This window comes from Cheilinus undulatus, linkage group 8 (genome assembly GCF_018320785.1).
Source record: "Cheilinus undulatus linkage group 8, ASM1832078v1, whole genome shotgun sequence".
Classification (NCBI taxonomy): domain Eukaryota; kingdom Metazoa; phylum Chordata; class Actinopteri; order Labriformes; family Labridae; genus Cheilinus; species Cheilinus undulatus.
In genome coordinates, this window is record NC_054872.1 from 38,612,277 (window position 1) to 38,629,370 (window position 17,094).

A 17,094-nucleotide genomic window follows, 5' to 3' on the forward strand; every position below is an offset into this window, starting at 1 on the left:
CTGCCTCTCGTCGGGAAGACAGACAAACCATTGGAGGTCTGATTAATGCAAGCCAGCGTGATAACCTGATACCGTCTTTTATCAGCGCCAGAGGACGCTTGGAGGTTAAAGCTGGTGCTGAGACTCACCTCCCCAGGTTGATGACTCCTCGGGGGATTCCTGTCGGAGTGTTGAAGGCAGGCAGCAGCTTCTCTCCCAGCTCTAACACTTTAGCCTTGAACAGCTGGAAGGACAAGAAAAAACTCTGTAAATAGGCAAATACCACACTTTTATCTTTCTTGCATGCTTTATTGTTACTTTTGTCTTTATCTTTAACATTCATCACAACAGCTACATAATCTACAAAGAGAAAAAGTGCCTGTCAACTCATCCAAGCTTAAAAATAAATCACTGTCAAAGCCAAGAAATTACAGGCCTGCACATTTCCCTTAGCTCTCCCTCTAAAGCTAATTATATGAAACATAAGGCCCGCTCCAACAGAACTCCAGCAGGATTAAAGCAATTTCACAGATGTAATCTACAACAGTCCATTTAAAACCGCATTTCCTCCCCAATCTCCATCGGTCAGTCTCTAAAGGCCAGGGCAGAGGATGCATTATCAGTCACAAAATCTCCAAAAGCCAGTTTGAAGACAACAAAAGATGAGGAGAGTGGGTTGAGACATTGAGATTCTAACAATAAGGCGCCTAAAGAGACTAAAAAAAGGGGTTTGGGTAGCAGAGCAGAGGCGAGAGGAAAAGCAGATAGTCATAGAAGAAAGCTTTGGAGACGAGAGGGAGTGATTGAGAAGAGACAGACATGGTAAACACAAAGGAACAGCCGAGTCTAGACACAGACAAAGCGCAGGCAGAGAGATAGTTGGAAAGCGAAGCGGAGATACAGAGCTGTGACTCAGCACAAATATTAAGGGCGAAGAAAAGGAAACGGGGACAACTAATTCTAGTGAGACAAAAACCAAAATGTTTTTTTTTTTGTAGTCTGGAAAATAATGACTGTGCTTACAGGCGCTACTGATATTTACAGAATTTATTCTGCTTTAGTCTGGGTTGAAAAGTTATTGCCTCCCTTTTCCTAAAAACACATCGACTAACATGCCCCACAAATATCTACAGGATTTGAAAACTGTGCCTCAGTGAAAGGATAAGAGCTCAGTGAAGAGACACTAATCTCAGTTATGCTCCTAAGAGCGATGGATAAACTACATAACCTACACTGCATAATCCTCAGTGTTAATTCAACTCTCATAGTGTTAAATTTGATATTTTAACTTTCTCATAGTGTTCATATTGAACACTGACACAAATGAAAATGTACCTTTTACACTTTATTGTGTTATTTCCCTTAACTTTGGATCCAAATTTGGAATATTTGTATTTTCAATTATTGACACATTACAATGTCCTTTTCATTTCTGATCCAGATATCCGCCTTGTGTTGGACACTTGTGGCATAGTAGAGTGTCTTCTGGTGTGGATGAAGCTAACAGACCAATGCAGAGCCCTTTGATGAAGAACAGCTCACCTCCCTTATGTTAGCCATCTGCTTTACAGGTGGGACATCACTAACTCAGTGGATAACTTCACTCATGGTGCCAAAGCACCAAAAACAATAATCTACCAGAAACATGAGCAAAGGAATCCCAATGTTGATCTTTGTACAACAGGCAACATCTACACACTCTGCACAAGGGAATGATGGGGAAACTCTGCCAACATATCCCCTGACATTTGAAATGGAAGTGGGCGGAGCTTACATCAAGGCACTCTCTGGGACACTGGAATTTAACACTAATGGACCAACAATGTCACATAACTCCAGTGAAGACAATTTAACCACTCCTGTTCTGACATTTCCAGCATCCGTAGACCTCGACACTGAACCTTCAAAAAAAGAGACAGATCAGTATTTCCTCTGGCATTTCTGTTCATAAAGCTGATTCTAAAATCCTGCCCCCTCTTGAGTTTGATTGGTCGGTAAGGGAGTAATGACAATGACAAGCCCAACACTGTTTGAAGAGGTGAATTGTTTTCAACAGAGTGCGAGGTGACGAAATCACATCCCACTGGAGGTGTTTTAGTGTTTGGAACACTTAATGAACAAAAACAGTGGGTTTTGTACTGTATTGTTTTATATGAAGATGTTATTTTGAGAGGACAGTGGATAGTGTGGGAAACAGAGATTCAGGATGAGAGATTCGGAAGAACATGCGAGAAAGGAGCTGCGGGTCAGACTTGAACCCTGGGGCACAACCTAACCAACAGGCTACCTGCACCCCGCATTGCTTTTTTTTTTTTTTTTTTTTAATGAGCACTGTGAGTGGAGAAAACAGCAACTGTGGACACAGGCCCTTATATTTTGTGATCAAATTTAATAAATAGTGGCTGCTGAATCCCTCTTGATTTACTACAAAGTGCATTTTGTTTATGCCACTTGAAATTTATCTACTGCCTCCCCAAAAGTCTGCAACGGACTCAAATGAATAAAACAGTGTCTACAGCATATGGGATAATTAATAACAAATAGCCAGAGGGGAGAAAAACAAGTTTCAGAAAAGATTACTCCTTCAACTGTGTAAAAACAGCAGCACTGTAAAATTAATATCAGATTTTATACAACTAGAGGCATTCAACTTCATTCAACATATCTTAATATCAATGATACTCAAATCCTGAGTTGCACTTTTTTAAAGATTTTGTTCAGCTAAGCACGTCTCAATTTAAAGATAAGAAAGGGTGCAAGAACAACGCCAATAGATGGTCATTTAACTGTAAAGATCAAAATGTGGTTTCCTATTCACCAGGACTGCAGAAGGTAGAAAAGAAGAGTGAAAAAAGCAAAAAGAAGGAAAGTGAAATAGTGATGAATAAATGGAGGATAAGAAGAAGGAGAATGAGACAAAGTACAATAATGAGACACTAAGAAAGGCACAAAGAAGAAGAACAATGGCTGTTATTAAAATCCCAGACTCATTCACTACTGCCCACTCAGGGAACAATAAAGGAAGAAGAAATCATGATGGACACCACTCGCTGTTTGAACAGACGTCAGAAAAGACGTCATGACTGCCCTCTTCTCCGTTCACAGTTTTCCCTCTTGATGGTTTATGTACAGATTGGTTATGTGATCATCCATTCTTCCTTATGCATTGTAGGACACCATACATTCACTTTATAGCATAAAATAACTCTCCACCATTGTTGCAAAATGAGGATTCCTTAGTGGGTGATTTCAAACAGCCAAAAAAAAGAGGAGAAAAGAGCAGAACAATATGAAGTACAAGAAAGACAGAGAGACAGAGGAAGAAGAAGAACAACAAATGTATGGCGTTGCCTGAGCGAGGGGGAGGATAACAGGATGAATCATCGAGGAGTTTGGGATTCTGCTCATTGCTTAAAGTGCACTTTGGTTTGGATCAAAACTTAGCTACACTCTGTCTGATCTAGACTTGAACCGACGACCCGTCTCTTTCCCAGACAGGCCCCTTCAGACACCTACTGCTGCCCCCTACTGAAGATTTGTGCAGCATCAAAAAACGCTCTATTGACATTAACCTACCTAGAGCTCCCAGAGCTGTGTATTTTCACAGAACTCTGCCTTTCAAAAATAGCAGGATCAGACAGGATCAGAGGAGTCACTTGAATAATACAGAGCCGTCTCTGAATAATGTGTTGGTGTGCATGTGCTGCACTCTCTCTCTCTCTCTCTCCAGTCCCATGGCCCCCTGGTTTTATCTAAAGGAGCTCTAATGACCCTCCTCCTGGTCCCAGATCTGTTCAGCGGTGCTTTTTCAGACCATCGCTGCTGCTGGAGAAACTAGAGGCCCACAGGCACATACACGCTCAGAGCAGACATACAGTTTAAGTAAATACACACACCCACACTACAAAACCTGCTGTCAGGTCTTTGCTGCTCTTCATCACAGAGATATAGAAACACTTTTGATCCTGCAATCATGCAACACTTGAACACATGATATGTGAAGCATTATCTATATAACACTGTTTTGAGTCTTATCTTCATGTTTTGAATACTACCTGTTTGCATCATGTCCATCCTGACTTCAAAATAAATCTAAGAGCAGCTTTTTTTCACCACTGACTAGGACCTAATATGGGACTCAGTGGCAGCATGCTAAGCAAATCAACCAAGACGTCCTTTTTCCCAGCAACATTTTCTAGCCGCTTCTGGGGGATTCCAGGGCACCCCCAGGCAAGATGGAATCCCTCCAGCAAGATTTGCGTGTGGCCTGGGGTCAGTTGGACTTGCCCACAGGACCTCCACGGGACAGTCAGATGCCCAAACCACTTCAGCAAAGTGGTGCAAAGGAGCAGCGGCTCTGCTCCAACTCCCTCCTGTTGTCTGAGCCCCTCACCCTGTCTCTAAGGCTGAGCCCAGCGACCCTCCTGGGAAATCTTATTTTTAATTTAATGAGCTAACGAACCACATTTGGAACCATCCAGCAAACATGTTTATTTCAGCCATTTATTCATAAGGGCTGTAATGAGGAACTCTTTGCTTTTGGAGCCAGCCTCAAGTGGACACTCTGGGAACTGCAGTTTTTTTTGTACCTCAGCATTGGCTTCATTTTTCAAAACCAGAGGCTGACACTTTGCTCTTATAATGAGGTCTCTATCCAAATGATGAAATGAAGAAGTGCTGCTTGTTTGCATTAAACAAATTCTGTTTGATTTATTAGATTCAGACTTTTGCTGTGTATTGCAAATTCTCGCATTGCAAAAACCATGAAATTGTCATTTATTATGCAGCTTTTCTACAAAACTATTCACATCATGTAACGGAGAAACATAGGACTGCAGCTGATAATTCAGCAGTAGTTTATTCTTGTCTACATGTTTATAAATGACTTGATTAATTAGAGTAAAACCTCTCAGGCTGACATCTGCTCTGTGATTTACTGTAGGCAGCACACAGGCTAAATGAAGGGCTATGTTCATGAATCTGTCTTCACTGACACACTGAGAGCCTCTTCCTCACGTCAGCCTCATCACTGAAGTGCCTCTGTAATTACACGCTGTGTGTTTGCACTCCATCCTTCTAATAATGCAAAGATATCAACAGATTCCAAGCTCGGTTGTGTTTTACTTCTACTTCTCTTATGATCTGACGAGGTGGAGTAATGGTGGGACTTTCAAAGTCCAACGCAGATCCGATGTGACAGCCGACAGGTCGCTTTCTTCCCCTCTCAGTTGAAGTTCCCTGCAGGATGGTGACAGGAGACCGGACACAAATGGCTTTTCTATCAGCTCTTAACTGCTGAAGACATGCATCAGGCGTGCAGTCGACTCTCCCACAGCAAACATCGTCAACAGCCAGAAGAGAGACACTTTGAGCAACATTTCGAGGTCTGCCACTTCTGTTTACCCGTAAAAACGTCTCAGTCCCACTTCAGGGAACACAGGAAGATGGTCCTGTGCACTCTGCCACACCAGCCACTGCGAGTACGAGTGTCAACATTTTTTGATTTCAATGCCTTTGTGTCAGATTTAGTTGCAACAGTCTGCAACACCCAGGAAGAGAAACAAGACGGACGTCAGAAACAGGGCAGCATTTAAAATGGAACTAGTGATGGTAAAAGAAAAACTGTTCTCTGTCTACTCTCTTTTCTTTTGGTTTTAATCTACACACAAAGAAGTGAAAAACAGAGGATACAAAAGTTTATGGTGAAATAAGTTTTGAATGGTGTTCACTTTGCTTTTAGTGTGTCTTGGGATACGTTTTTTAGAGCTGGAGAGTAATGATTTTACTGATATTTTGGGTTCATAAAACCTTACAAGCACCATAAATGCAACCTTATGTACATGCGTTTCCCTCTGCAGGACTGTTTCTATAAAACAGACTTAAACACACCACAAACACACAGGTTGGATGTTAAAAGTTAAAAACAGTAGCCTAGTGGTTATTCTGAATGAAGCTCAGCACCTGTGTCCCTTCATTTGGTTCAAGATAAATTTAAGGTCTTTCACAACAGTCTATAGTAAAACCAATATCTTGTAACATAAATATTCTTGAGGGCAGAGGTTTAGCTAAGTGGAGAAGGTGCCCAAATAGAAACATTAGTCTTCAACACATTGGTCATGCTATGCTGATTTCATAGCTGAAGAGTTTTGAGCTTCCACTGGCATTAATGTAAGCACAAAAACTGTGGGATGGGAGCTTCATGAACTGGTTTCCATGGCCGAGCAGCTTTATGCAGTCGTCACATCACCAAGTCTAATGCCAAGTGTTGGATGGAGTGGTGTCAAGCACACCAACATGGGACTGTGGAGTAGTGGAAACGTGCTCTATGGAGGAGTAATAAAACATGCTTCTCCGTTTGACAGTCATATGGATGAGTAAGGGTTTGGTGGATGCTGGAAGATCACTTCCTGTCTGACTGCAATGTGCTAAATGTGAAGTTTGGTGGGAGAGGGACAATGGTATGGGGCTTTTTTCAGGGTGTGAGCTAGGCCCCTTATCTTCAGTGACGGGCAGTCTTATTGCTTCAGCATACCAAGACATTTCAGCCTGCTACATACTCCACAAGAACAGAGAAATTCGTTCTTTTTCTTGAGGTGGTAAGAACTAGAAAAAAGTTAGCTCGGCTAAGTCCTCCCTCCAACTGGAATGACAACATTTCCACTTTCCACATTAAAACACACCCGCTTCAAACTCTGACTAACCACAGAATAGGTGTTGGACTGCACACAAGAAAAAGTTCTGTCCAGGTGATGTGTCAAGAACAAGCTGCAAGAACTCCAAAACCCTTTTTTCTTGCAGCCCTAAGAGAGAGAGAACGAAATTCCCTGTTCTTGTGGAGTATGTAACAGGCTTTAGGACAATGCTATGCTTCTAACGTTGTGGCAAAAGTTTGGGGAAGGCTCTTTTCTATTCCAACATGACTGTGCCTTATTCACAAAGCAAGGACTTTAAAGACATGGTTTGATGAGTTTGGTATGGGAGAACTTGACAGGCCCTCACCGAGCCCTGACCTCAACACCACTGAGCACCTTTGGGAGGAACTGGAACGGAGGTTGCGAGCCAGGCCTTCTCGTCCAACATCAGTGACAGAATAAATGGACACAAATTCCCCTAAAAACACTCAAAAAGAGTGGAAAAAGCCAACTCCATATTAAAGTGCATGTCTTTGGATACAATGGCATTACACTCCCTGTTTGTGCAATGGTCAGGCAGCCAAATACTTTTGTCCATATAGTGTAGTTTTTTCCTGTTTCATTCCATTCCATTATATATTACAGAAATAAATCACAATGCCAGTTGATTCCAGCCTCAGTCAGCCCTAATTGACATTTACTACTGTAGAAATGTTGTGATAATGAAGCAGCACGCCACTCAGTGAAAATGGCTCACTGACACATTTTTATCTGATCTGTGACAACAATAGAGCTCTGTGGCACACATAAAAGCATGAATCAGAATTTGGCAGCACATCCAATAGTTAATGAACTCTCATTAATAACATTTTTGGTCTTTTTATAGAGAAGAAGTTAAGCATACATTATCACCAGTTTCATGCTCAAAGATGAATCACAGCAAAGTGTCTTCATCACACATAAGTTTCATTTGACTCTTCATCATTTTTCTCAGCTTGACAACCATTCTGTTACTTTATCAACTTTATTTTCTTTCTTCGTCACATTTTGGACGCTTCATGAAGCCTGATTAGACATGTGACAGACACGCTGAATTCCTAAATGTGGTAATAAAATGACAATGTGCGTGAGTTTTTACTGATGTGTTTTAGCAGCCGGCAGAGCGCTCACATATCCCTCACTCACAGCGTCACTCAGTCTGATTAAAATGTGGGCTTTTAATGAGAGAACAAAGCCGCATCTCTTTCACAGCTGCCATCACCTCCTCTTTATTAACATTACTGAGGTGTTGGCAACAGAGCAGGCAGACATCCTGATCCGCTGAGAATGAGGAAAGCAAGGCAAGAAGAGGTGTAATGGAAAACACATCTACAGTTTGAATTCCATCTCAGCTTCACAGAGCTGTCGGGGCTTTCCTTGACTCCGTCCACCAAAGCAGAGCGGATGCATTATGTTGTCTGGTTACAACTCCGGTTATTTCCATGCAACCTGTCACCTCTGTAAGAAAACTTTATTTGAAGCCACATCAGGTTCCTCTGCTCCAAAAATAACAACCAAATCTAAAAACTCAGCAGGTGACATTTTCAGAATCTTCAGATGTTGTCTCGCTGACACAAAAAGGAGTTTTTCTCGAGACCACAAATAAATAATTCCTGTTTGGCAGCGTGTGAACATAGATCTGCAAACTAACCTCGTTGCCTCCTTCACTATCTCAATCCGACATGCAGGACACAGTTATTTTTCTTGTCAACTTCTCCCTTTGTCCTGAATGCTGCAGAAGCTTTTACTATATCAAAAACTAATCTATAAAGCTTGGAAAGGCAGCGAGACTATCAGCTCCGTCCACACAGAGGAAGAAGCTCCTGTTTAAAGAGCTGCCTCTTCTGACACCCAAAGATAGATGCTGATGGCAGAAAAAATACTTTGTTTGCATCACAAAATTTTGTGTCATGACTCCATTGGAATTGTTTTCATTCTTTTTAAGCAGATAGATGTGCCAAGTACGTCCAAGATTCAATGTTTACTGTATAAAATGTAAGAAAAAGGAACCATCAGCTGCCAAAAACCCAAGGGGACTTCTACAGGTGCCTTATTTGGTCAAACCAACAATCAAAAACCCAAAGAAGCTTTCTATTGTGGAGGACAAAAAAGAAAACAAAAGACAGAACTAAACAGCTGTTTCAGACTGGGTGCATGGAGGCTGTGTAACAGCTGTGTAATGCTGTGATTTTCATTTCAGCATGCAGTAATCATGCAGGGCTTGCAACCAGCATGAGTTCCGCCTCTCAAGTGCCAATTATCTGGAGGCTAGGACACAGAAACACACAGGAATGATAAATAGAGAGTGGCAACTGAGATGGAAGAGACTCTACATGCAACAACTTTTGCCCGTGTCCTTCACCAGTCAAAGCTTTATGAGAGGGTGGTGAAGAGAAAGCCACCGCTGAAGAAAACTAATGGTAAATCTAGACGAAAGTTCACCACAAGGCATATGAAAGACTCCATGGTCAAGTGGGAGAAAGTTCTTTGGTCTGATGAGACCAAAACGGTGCTATTTGGCCATGAGACAAGACGGTATGTTTGGCAGACACTGACTGCACATCACCACAAACATACCATCCCCACTGTGAAGCATGCTGGTGGCAGCATCATGCTATGGGGGTGCTTCTCGGCAGTCGGCCTTGCAGGGCTTGTAAAGGTAGAGGGTAAAATTAATGTTTTACATACAGCAAGGTGAATGATCTGGAGTGGCCGTGTCAAAGCAAAGACCTCAACAGAATAGAGAATTTGTGGCTGGGCTTAAAAAAAAAGGCTTTTCAAGCCAGATCCCCGTACAACCTGACAGAGCTTGAGCAGTTTTGTAAAGAAGAATGGAGTAAAATTGCAGGGCCATGCCTGAAGACCTACAGTCTCAGCGCTGTGATTGCAGCCACAGGTGCATTTGCTGACTTGAAGGGGAAAATATTTATATATTTTACATTATACATATTTACTTGATTTACAGAATTTGGTAGAAATCTGTTTTCACTTTTACATTAAAGAGTTTTTTTTGTCAGTTTTTCCTGTAAAAAAAAAAACAAAATATTTTGACCATGATTGACTTACAAAATCAAACAAAGGGTTAAATATCCAAGGGACTTTGACTGCCTCATAATATTTTCTGTCCACTAGTAAAGTTTTATAAAACTGATACAATATTTATGGGCTTACTTTATCTCTGCCTGTTTGGCTTGGAGTTTTTCAGAAAGGGACTATTTTTCATCTTTACTATTTACAACCTAATTTTGATTATATTTAGTTTTATTGAAATTACTTTGCAAAATCCACTGCTCTCAAAACTACTTGCAAAACTCTGCCTATAAAGCATATTGCTTCATCATTCCTAACACAACACCTGTGGTGGGGTGTCTAAAGTCAGCTGTGTGTGGGTGTTTTAGACTTTTTGTGCTTTGTTATTCCTAAAAAGTATTTTTTTTAATGGTTGGCCTTAAAAAAAATTAAATAAAAAGTTGTGCCCACACCCACGATCACTCTCTTTCATATCGGAGGAGGGCTGCTGCTGGCTGAAAGATATATGAGGTTCACTGCTGCTAAGGCTGTGATAAAACACTTTGTCTCGCTGCTAGGTGACAGAAAACAAAAAGTTGATTCTTTAGAAGCAGTGGCTGCCATTGCTCATTATCCTCTTCCTTCAATGTATTTCAGGCAATATTCAAAAAGAAAGTGATTCTGCACAGGTTCCTCTCACACTGGGGTGCATTCATCACTGATTGAAAGGAATATTACAAGTCTCGGCTTCACTCACCCTCCCAAATATTTCCAGTCTTTCAGCCTCATCTGATGAGACTGACAGGAGGAGACAGGAGGAGACCTTTTCATGCACATTGATTTCGTTCTTCATTTCACAAGCTGCTGGTGCCGGTTGACTGTGAAGCACAAGAGTCTTGGGGTCGAAGCACCTTCACTCGAGTGTGCTTCAACAAGTCAGAATCTCAGCACCATAGACAAGGCTGCCTTTGAGCATTCTTCAAACTAGATTTTAATATTCAGCTTCAGATTGGGGCTGCACTGAGCAGAATTAAGGTGTAGAATTTAGATTACATACTCAAAAGTGGCAAAAAAAGTAGAGAGAAGAAGTTACATAATGTTTAAGATAGAGAAAACTATTTCTAATGCCATCCATTTTGGCATTTTCTTTCCAATTCCAACTTTTTTGGCTCTATTTTACTGCACAATTTGAAAATGATGTACCAAACACATGCATCCACCACTCATCCGTCAAAGGCAGGCAGAGTGACATAAATGTGTACAACACACTTCTAACTCTTGACACAAAGTCCCACGTCAGCCTCTCACTCTCGCTGTCGAAAAAAGTACTCTGCATAATTTATGCAGCGTAGCATTGCCTGAGAGCGAGCAGGCCAACATGCTAAAGAGGATCTGGTAAATTACACATGAGGACTTCTCAGAAAACAACACAGCGGTGACGTGGAAGTACTCACAAAAGACCAGATCGGAAAAACAAACAAGTGGCTGCTCCTAAATAAAGCCCCCCCACTGGAGAAGAACGCCTCTAAATGAGTTCACATTAAAGCTATATTGTTAAGCAATATTCATAAGGTTAAATGTTTCCCACTCAAGAACATGAGCCGCCCTCCCACTCCTCACCCCTCCCTCTGACCCACAAAACTGAGCTTATACAAATAATTTCACAGTTTGCTGAATGCTGCTACTGTATAATACAGCAGGCACAGTTGATGTTATTTCCCCCCATTCAGTGATGCAATAACTATGTGTATATACAGTCTGCCTGAGCTTAAGGCAGAAATGTTTCCCAGAGTCTAATTACTATGCACCATTATATCTGTGAAGTGTGTGTGAGTAAAAAACGCCTAGAGGAGAGCAAACAAATATTTCCTACTGCAAGGATGCTTGTAAAGAAGTAGGTGATTGACTGTTGTAAACATAACTGCTCATTAGAGGCATGTTTCACTTCAATATAATCTTTCTACATTAGTGCTGAGTGGCACTCAACACTTTGGTTTTACTTTGAAAATCAGGCTGTGCTGTTTCTACCAGAAACTGTCTGTTTAATGTGATGTTATTCACTGTGTTGAGGTCATTTTTTTTACTAATGTCAAGTACACTTTGGGTAAAATGCATTGTCTTCTATTTTAGGCTAACAGGTCTTTGAAATTTAGCAGATCTTACATGAATGCTTACATTTTGCTAGTCTTACACTGAAAAAGAGAAGTGTACATCAAAGAGGAGACTGGAGCATTTCTCAGCTTTTCTACAGCATTTCTACTTACATCTCTTAGCTTCCAAGCTAGCATAAATTTCATAAGAAACAGGGCACAATTTGGAGCTTATGATGTTAACTAGGTGGTAGCTACATGTTATGTCATGTCTCAGAAGCTTCTGAATTATCAAAAAAGACAAACTTGCAAGAGCAATTAAGTCACACTAGCTGGTGCTAGCCTAAAATCAGTTCCTAGCAGACATTACTTTTAGCAAGCTGGCTAGCATCACTAAGAAGCTACACCTCACTCAGGCTGTTTCTGAAACCACAAACTAACATTCTGCCAACATACTTCAGCAGTTTATACTACATACTGCACACTAACAATCCTCTATGTATCATATGACTCCTTCAAAACACAAATTTCCTGTCTGAACTACAATGAATAGCAAGATATTCCCAAGTTTTTCCATGGTAATGACCCTCACAGAACTTTGACCTCTGGTTGGGACGCCCTTCAAGTTATATTTCTTAAATCCACTGCACATTTTGATGGCAAATGCCTGAAATTTTCCTTTTATTTATTAGTATCAATATTCTTGTTATCAATGACTTTAAGTTGATTTCTTGTTCAATTATCTTTTTATTAAAGTCTTTTTTCATTATAAAAAGATAAAAACATTTATACTTAACTAAATGAAAACTTTTCTGCATTTTGTTGTTATATATTAATAAATTAAATCAATGAAATTGAAAGATTGATCTAGGTAATAAAAAACACAATTCAAAAGTCATTCAGTCTAAGGAGATATAAACACTGAGAAAAATAAATCTGGGAATATGTAGGCAGAATTTTCCCATGATGCCCTTGGGTAGACATGTTTTAGATGTGTTCAGATTTGTTCAAGTGAGTTTATATGTTGCCTGTTGTACACTGATTACTGCTTAGATTGCTTTGCTTATTTTTTTGATGGATTATTGCTGTTTGTGATGTTGAACACTTTTGCACCATGACTGAAGCTGAAGAGTTTTACTGTCTGTCTCCTTCTTACATCTGGACCTTTAAGCCTTCTTTAATAACCTCAATTGTGTGGTAAGATCAAGTGAAGGGAAAAAGTGCTTTGAGATGCATCTTTTACAAATATAGGAAAAAGTTCCAATGAATTATTCCTGTTTCAAGGATATACGAATGTACTGTGAGAAGTATTTGAAACAAATACTGCTTTTTCTAATTAACAGAAGAAAATGAAGTTGGTTTTGCTTGGGAATTCCACTTATTACATACAAAAATATAATGATTTAAACAAAGACAAGTTTTGTACATGTGCAAAACTAATCTTGCTTGATCCTTGCAAAAAATATGCAGAATATGGCTGGATATTTTTTTATCAGTGTACTAGTTCCCCCTCTTCCCCAGGTTTCTGCAACACTCCACTGTCCCTTGGGGACCTCCCAGGAGTCGGGACGCCCAATTTTATTAACACTGGATAAGCACACAAGTCAAGTCATATGTAAGTTTTAATAACAATATACATACAGTCAGCTCTTAAAGGTGGTCAACAGACAGGGAATCCAGCAGGAGACTTCAAGTCTACCTGTTTTCTACTGTTATTAGAGGTAAGTGCAAATTCCTAGAAACCCTGACAGATTTAAGGAGCTTTCTTTTGTTTCTCAGGACAAATCAGCGGACACCATTGTCTTTGCATCTTGAGAAATAAAACTGGCACTCCGGACCTGATCTGCTCCCTATGCAGCCCACACTACACCAGAAAAATAAGAGAGATTTCCTGACACTCAGCAGCACTCTCATATGTGTTTACACATTGATGGATGTCATACAAGATCAGTCCTCACTGCTGAAAGAGAACAGACAGACCCAGTGACCCATCAATAATTCAGCCTACAATTTGCCCCGTGCAACAACCTCTCCACCATCATTACAGTGGAAGGAGAGCAGGAAGAAGTCATGGCTGATGGGATGCAGAGAGAGAGAGTGGAGCAGCATTCAGAGGGGATGTCAGGTCCACTTCTCATTAAGGGCCATGACAGAGTCTCCTGGGCCCGATGTAGGAGGACAACGGACACCTTCCGGCCCACTCAGGCAGACAGAGGGGCTAACAGGTAGCGGCCTGTGTGGGCACGGTCTGCAGACAGCACTCCCAGAGAAACTGCTGAGAGTCTGAGGGATCTTGTTAAAGTTGAAGAGAGGAATAAATGTCTGAGACTGTCAGTAACATGCAAATGGCTGAGACAGTGCAAGACTGTGTGGGAGATGGATTAAAGTTTTCATGCTGTTTTATAAACTGTCAAACTTACAATCAGCAACAAAATATTCAAGAAGATGCAACGTTTATGCACTTCCTCTCTGCACAGGAAGTTCTGCTCAGGAGTTGATAGAAACAAACTTTGTTACAGAGAGGACAGTGTGGTATTTGACATTAAAGAAGTAGCTTGGACAGAAGTACCTTGTGTGATTCATAGGAGCTGCAAAAGCAAGTCAATTCTATGACTGACCTGTACTTACACTGCTCCTGTGAAGGTACACATAAAGACTATATTTTTATATCACTTGATTTCTTTTATATTGATTACAAGCTGTAATACTTGTCAGTTTACGAGGGTCATGCCTGAGTGTGCTGCCTGTCAGCTTCCCAAACAAGCCCACCATTTGACTGACTGATACTCACTTTGTTCTTGTTCGGATAATAAATGGTGGCATAAACAGACACAAGCCTCCTGCTCATCACTCCCAATGCAATGTCAAGGAGTTCACTGAACCACCAGCAGCAGTGAACTGCAACTGAGAGCAATTACACTGACACAAGAAGAAAGTGCTGTGGAGTACCCACAATTAAAAGGTCTATGAATTATACAAGATATATAAACATGGTCAATTCAATCAATCTAATAGATTTTATTGTAGATTGGCAATCCAAATGTTGCATAGATGACAAGGGTTAAGAGGCCTGTCCATAAAATTGGCTTGGCCCCTGAAAGTCCCAGTTAACACAGGACCCTCCCTCAATGTCATTTCATACTGACAAGGCATGCCTGTTGGATCAGTACCATTAAGGCTAGCATCTTAACACTAGCCTCCTTGCTCTGACTGTGATTGGCCTTTTAAGTTAACTAAAAAAGTATGTTTACAGAACTGAAGGATTCAAAAGAGAGGGCAGGGGTGGTGGGGGTGGGGTCTGATTGCCTACCTTGGTGCCCTAATGTTGGAAAAATTATCACAAAAGTGCCCTCTTGTATGCCCCTATGGTAGATGAGCAACATAAAGTGCCCCCTTTTGGCACACTACAAGTGGACAAAATTTGCATAAGTACCTAATTTGGTCCACTCTGTGTGGAAAAAATGTGACAAATTGCCACTTAAGTGCCTTCTATGTGGACAAAATGCCCTCTTGAGTGCCCTCAAATTGGACGGAGTTTGATAAGGTGCCCTCTGTAGTGCCATCTAAATCTGACAGTGTCTAAGTTGTGTTTTAAATGGACAATACATTGTAAATGCCTCCAGAGTTGTCTTCCATTGGTCAGGGTGTCCTCTTAGTGGATGAAACCACATGTTTAAGAGTGGGAAAATGCAGTAAAGTTCATCAGCTCCTTGGTTTAAAGTTCCTTTTCACCGACATCTTCACTTGTGGTTCAAAGTTCCTTGTCTGTTTTTCTTCAGAGGTGTAGTAGCTTAACCAGGATTTGTAACTATTTCACTATAAATGTTTTAACGATGGTGGCTCCCTGTCCTTCAAACAACCTGAGTCTGCCACTGGTTTACAGGTTATTATCGGGGTTAAAAGTCCTTCAGCTTTTTTTCTTTCCTTTTCTTTAATACCTAATTTTAATGAGCCCACCAAGGCAAGTGAGTAAGATTGCAACATCAACATTAATATAAGTCCACACTGCTACCATTTTGAGGAGATGGGGTTAGAAAAGAGACAACAATAAATACAACTGGTGTTTTGTAGCTTTGGTAAGAAAATTTAGTTTTAAAATAAAATTCCATTATCATAACCTTGATCTAAGACAAACTATGTCTTTGCTAACCTCCATGGCCCCCATGTTGCTGGGCCCCTTTTTTCCCTCTTATGGCCCGCCTTGTCTGGAACATACTGCTTGTTGTATTAATAAAAGGGAACCAACATTAATATGGGAAATTTCCTGCACAAGTGGCAGTTTAATCCAATGTAACAGCTCCAGAAAAATGAACAGCGAGTGCATTAGTAGTTCTCCCTTAAAAAAATAAAATTAAGATGTACACTGGGAAGTAGTCTTAAAGGTACAGGCATAGATAAACAGGATCCACTCCTTAAAGTCCATTAACAGAATAACCTGAAAATTTAATTGCAAAACAAAACACACATTTCCCAAAAAACCCATTTCCATTCTTTGAGCTATTTCAGTCTGCAAATTTTCAATGAAGCATTCACAGCACCTTCTTCTTTTATGCTCCTGTCAAGAGCAAAAATCAAGATGCAGATGTAATGGGCAGTGAAGAAAAAAACCATGTCAACAGGCACAATCTTCCTCAAGCAGCTTGTAGAGGAAATCAGAGATAATAAGGAATCACTGACATTTTCTTTGCAAAAGCCTGCCAAGTTTAAGTGTGCTCGATTTTACTGGATTATCTTTCTTTTCTACTGTAACAAAAGGTCCACACCTCCCTGTCCCAGAACCCTCTGAATATCAGACAACAAACATACAGTAAATATCTGCAGTCTCTTCTCCAAAGCAGATAAACAAAATCTTAGAGGATTGCATGAGAGTGGTTATAAGATTTGAAGAACACAATGTGAAGGGAGGGTGAGGATGAAGAGTAGACGATAAAGCAGTCACAGCCTCAAAATGCACGGAGGGTGGGGTCGGCTTCTGTGTGATTCTTTGACAGGGATGAGAGGAGGCGAGGCAAGATGAGAAAGATCAGATTTGGGTTATCTGTGAGGCCTAACGCGTATATGCGGTTCAGTTGGAGATATGAGACGGTTGTTGGTGGAGTGATTGAGAAAGAGAAAGAGAGGAGGGAGAGGGATAGAAGAGAGGCTTCTTAAAGAGCCGCTGATGGCAGAGCGGCGCTTCAAAGATGATCGCCTGCTTCATCAAAGACTTGACTCAGTCAGGGATAAGGACACTGTGATGGCATGCAAGAGGAGGAGAGGAAGTGAGGCAGACAGATGCTTGCTTGAGAATGTGTTTATGTCCTCTTTATGCATTCTTATCCTCTGTCACTTATGTAGAGGATAAT

General features: G+C 40.8%; 1 protein-coding gene across 2 annotated transcripts in view; it reads right to left on the reverse strand.

The window, feature by feature from the left end:
• Nucleotides 1-17,094, reverse strand: part of LOC121513594 (mannosyl-oligosaccharide 1,2-alpha-mannosidase IA) — a 359,205-nt gene that overhangs the window by 38,109 nt on the left and 304,002 nt on the right. For both annotated transcript variants that reach the window (XM_041793427.1, XM_041793428.1), the window contains exon 5: nt 129-223. In XM_041793427.1, coding sequence (XP_041649361.1) covers nt 129-223 — 95 coding nt within the window. The remainder of the gene's footprint in view (nt 1-128; nt 224-17,094) is intronic.